Genomic DNA, 4,072 nt, shown 5'->3' with positions numbered 1-4,072 from the left:
AGGATTTTTCAAGGTCAGTACCATACTTCCCCCGTGTAACCCTAAACTTTTCATACGAAACATTTTTCTCTATCCCTACTAGTTTTCGAGATATTTGACTGGATCACTTCAGATGGTCCACCCTGTATACTATACAGGGTGTATAAAAAATCCCGGACCCCTTAAATAACTTGAAAAGTAATCATTTTTAAGAAAAATGTTTTATACAAAAGATGTAGGGTTGAAAATGATCTATTGACTGACCTTATCAATTTGACCTTGAATGGTACCACCAAGGTCAAATTGATTTTTTTAAACGAAACACCCTATTTTTGATTCTAGAATCTAATAGCTGAGGTCGGGAGCTTTCCAAAACACTATAATAAAGCTTCTTTTTATTCAGTACTTTTCAAGTTATGACAGTTGAAAGTTACGGAACCGCCGCAGCATTAGCATTACCTAAGCTAAGATGATCGTATCCATTTTAATAATGCGAGGATAGGGTGGTCATAGGAGATCTAACGCAAGCGACAAGACTTTTCAATCAATTTTTTAGAAATAAAGACAATGGTATATCTAAATCAACTGTCATTCGTTTGAGCATTTGTCGTTCCTTTAACCCAACTCGCCTTATCTATCAGTTTTTAATTACTTTCTCGGCTAGACTCCACCGGGATCTGGAACTTCGTCAAGTTATATCTCTGAATAGAAAACATATTTTTAACTTATCACATGCAAAATTGATATCTCTAGAATAAGACCAGAACAAATAAACAAAGATATAATAATAAAATGGATTATGGATTAAAATGGATATAATAATAAAATACGATCATCTTAGCTTAGGTAATGCTAATGCCGCGGCGGTTCCATAACTTTCAACTGTCATAACTTGAAAAGTACTGATTAAAAAAAGACTTTATTGGTGTTTTGGAAAGCTCCCAACCTCAGCTATTAGATTCTAGAATCAAAAATAGGGTGTTTCGTTTAAAAAAATCGATTTGACCTTGACTTGACCTTGATGGCATCATCCAAGGTCAAATTGATAAGGTCAGTCAATAGAGAATTTTCAACCCTACATCTTTTGTATAAAACATTTTTCTCAAAAATGATTACTTTTCAAGATATTTAAGGGGTCCGGGACTTTTTATACATCTTGTATATGTGCTTGCATATATACCATATTGTAGTCTTTTCGAATTGCTCCGAATTGTTGCCTCGGTAATTTAATGGCTTAGGACGCTTGTACAAGAGGTCCAGGTTCAAGTTCCGGCAGAGGTAACTTTCGCAATAAATTTATTAATAGTTTTTCAACATATTAACGTCTTTATAATATATGCTTGATTGTATTGTCAAATTATTAAAATTGCTTGTCAATTTAATTCGCGATTACTACAGTAGTTTTAATTATGTTTATAGTCCGGAAAAACAACTCGGCGCGCAGTTCAAAAAGACTACAATATAGCATATATGCAAATATATATATAGTATATATTAGTAATTGAAGTTTGAATTATTTTAAAGCAATAAAGATCCAGCTTCGACCATAATAGGCATTTTAAATTTCTAGTATTGATCGTGTCTTCACGTATGCGGTCTAAAATAAAGATTCTTAATATTGTTTACTTTAAAATATATGAAGATGTTAATAAGAGAAAAGATAAAAAAATTATATACATTGTGAAAATTTTATTGAAAGTTTATCGTTTTAACATCGCCTAAATACGAGAAGCGCTATTTTGGGTCAATGTATACTCTTTAAATGGATTTACTTCAGAAATATGACTGCGTGCCGGTTACTTTCGAACTTTAAACACAATAAATCTGAAATATTAATAATCCCCTCTAAATTTAATAAGAAACATCTTAAAACCTGTGAAGAAGGTCTCGGTAGTCTAACTGTGAGAACGCTCACACGGAATGTTAGAAATCCAGTTTCGATCCTTGACCATGGCAATAAATTTTTTACAGGTTTTAGATATTTCTTATTAAATTCAGGATTATTAAAATTTCAGATTGATTGTACTGAAAATCCAAAAGTAATCAGCGCACAGTCATATTTCTGAGATAAATTTATTTAAAAAATATATACATACATATTAATAAATAAACTGTCTTGTTTCTAAATCTTGTTATTGTTTCTATTCTATGTACTTACTGTGAGTCTATGTTGGTGCAAAAAGGTTGATTAACTACACCCAAAACTGGTACTCCAGTACTTTTTTTGTAGACTCCAATTAAGACAGTGACACAACGTAACCCACTCAAATATAAACCGGTCTGTTCATCTACTGTTTCCTTTGCATTTATGTAATCTGCTGTTGAATCTACAAAAGTTCCACGAATTGCTCCACAGGTATGCATTTTATCAAACTATAAAACAAACAAAAATTCTTACAAATTGTGTCTCAGTTTATAGGCCAATTATGATTCTTAAAAAGACATAGCTTTATGTTTTACCATAATATTGTCCAACTTTTATATTTTTTTCAGTCTTGTCCTGAATTAGTGTAAATTTACTAAATACCAATTGAATAATCTAGAATTACTATTCTTACTTGTATACTTACCAATTGGATCTATCCAAATACCAAGGTCTTCTATATTGACATCAAAATCAATAGGAATGTCTACTGTAATTGGCACATCTGAAAGCTGAACATCTTTATGGACTTCGGCAGCAAGCAACTCTGCTGCTACAGCATCATTGCCCATTACTTTTGTCAGTAGTTGTGTTGTATCTTTGCTACATGAACAGATCTCAACAATAATAGATTCCCCCAAGATATTGCTGAATACATTGGTTTCTTCACCTTGTACTATCTTGGCCAACTCTGGAAACTGTTTATGACAATAAATTAAAAGTTTTACATTGGAAAAAAGTTGTGATATTAAGATATTTTTCCAGCATTTTGTACTTCCATATTTAAGATACTTTTATACTCACTTCAATTTCTATGTCATGTCTGATAGTTTCTTGAATGAGAACATCAGCTAACGTTTTGAAATCTTGGAAAAAACGAGGGTTTTTCTCTTCTAAGGATTTTTCTTGTACTAACAATTGAAAAAGAGCTTCCTTTTGCCGGCAAATTCTAGCAATGTTTGCTGCCTTCTCTGACGCTTGTAAAAGAACTTTTAACAATTTGCTGCCGTTTCTCATTTTCTTTTTTTCTAAAGACACAGTATGTTACTAAAAAAAAATAAAAATGATTTTTATATCATTATCGTGCGTACATATGTATTAAAAAAGAAAGAATATACTTTGTGTCATAAGAAATCTTACAAGCTCTATTGGACGTGTATGTATGCGTAAAAATTAAAGATATTGATTTTCTCTATAAATATACCATAAGCACAACATTTCTTGTGCACAATGAACAATATCAATAATTACTTCAAAATAGCATCACTCCGAATTAATAATGTCATTCTGTTACAAAAAGGTAATCGCAGCTGCAGAAAAAATATCAAAACAGTTATGAATGCAGATGTATTTTATAAGGCGCGATTTAAATTTTTGATTATAACAGAAAAAATTGCATATATATAAAAGTACTCTTCCAATATTCGCAAATGAGAAAATTGCAAAAGTCTTTTTAAGGGTGCATTCCGAATTACGTGTGAAATGCATAAAATATCATTTTATCCTGTTTTATTCAGTGAACGAGGATAAATGATACATCATGCGCCCTGTGCGTAATTCGGAACGCACCCTAAAAAAGTATGTATATATACAACCAGATAACGTTAGTAAGATGAAATAAGTAGTAAATATTTACCTAAAAATTCAGTATAAATGACAGATACGTGAAAAAAAGATTTATATACAAGGTGTAGAGTGAAGGCCTTAAACTAATACGACTAATACTAATATCAACATTAGTTGACATTAGGTGACTGGTGACAGTCGGTGATACCTGAGAGAAACCTGAGAGAGGACACGCGAAGGCCTTTTTCCTGTAACCGCAAAATACTTGTGCACTACCGCCCTCTGAAGAAGTGGATGTCAACGACATCCACTTTTTTTGCAGTGCTCCTGATGGAAATAAATTGTTAAAATAATTAAAATCTATCCAAATTAATTGAGATTTCA

At 31.7% G+C, this 4,072-nt stretch overlaps 1 protein-coding gene across 2 annotated transcripts in view; it reads right to left on the bottom strand.

Moving 5' to 3' along the window:
• The window catches only part of Ipp (inositol polyphosphate 1-phosphatase), a 5,963-nt gene extending 1,891 nt beyond the window's left edge, over nt 1-4,072 (bottom strand). Inside the window, exons 1-4 of one of the 2 annotated variants that reach the window (XM_018501872.1) lie at nt 3,759-4,072; nt 2,927-3,169; nt 2,550-2,820; nt 2,138-2,306 (exon numbers count right to left, since the gene is read on the bottom strand). In XM_018501872.1, coding sequence (XP_018357374.1) covers nt 2,138-2,306; nt 2,550-2,820; nt 2,927-3,139 — 653 coding nt within the window. In that variant the 5' untranslated portion in view covers nt 3,140-3,169; nt 3,759-4,072. Of the gene's footprint in view, nt 1-2,137; nt 2,307-2,549; nt 2,821-2,926; nt 3,170-3,262; nt 3,402-3,758 lie in introns of those variants that run through there. The other variant, XM_018501871.1, reaches the window with a different exon arrangement.

This window comes from Trachymyrmex cornetzi, unplaced genomic scaffold (genome assembly GCF_001594075.2).
Source record: "Trachymyrmex cornetzi isolate Tcor2-1 unplaced genomic scaffold, Tcor1.1 scaffold1431, whole genome shotgun sequence".
Taxonomy (NCBI): Eukaryota; Metazoa; Arthropoda; class Insecta; order Hymenoptera; family Formicidae; genus Trachymyrmex; species Trachymyrmex cornetzi.
This window is presented reverse-complemented; position numbering and strand designations above follow the sequence as displayed.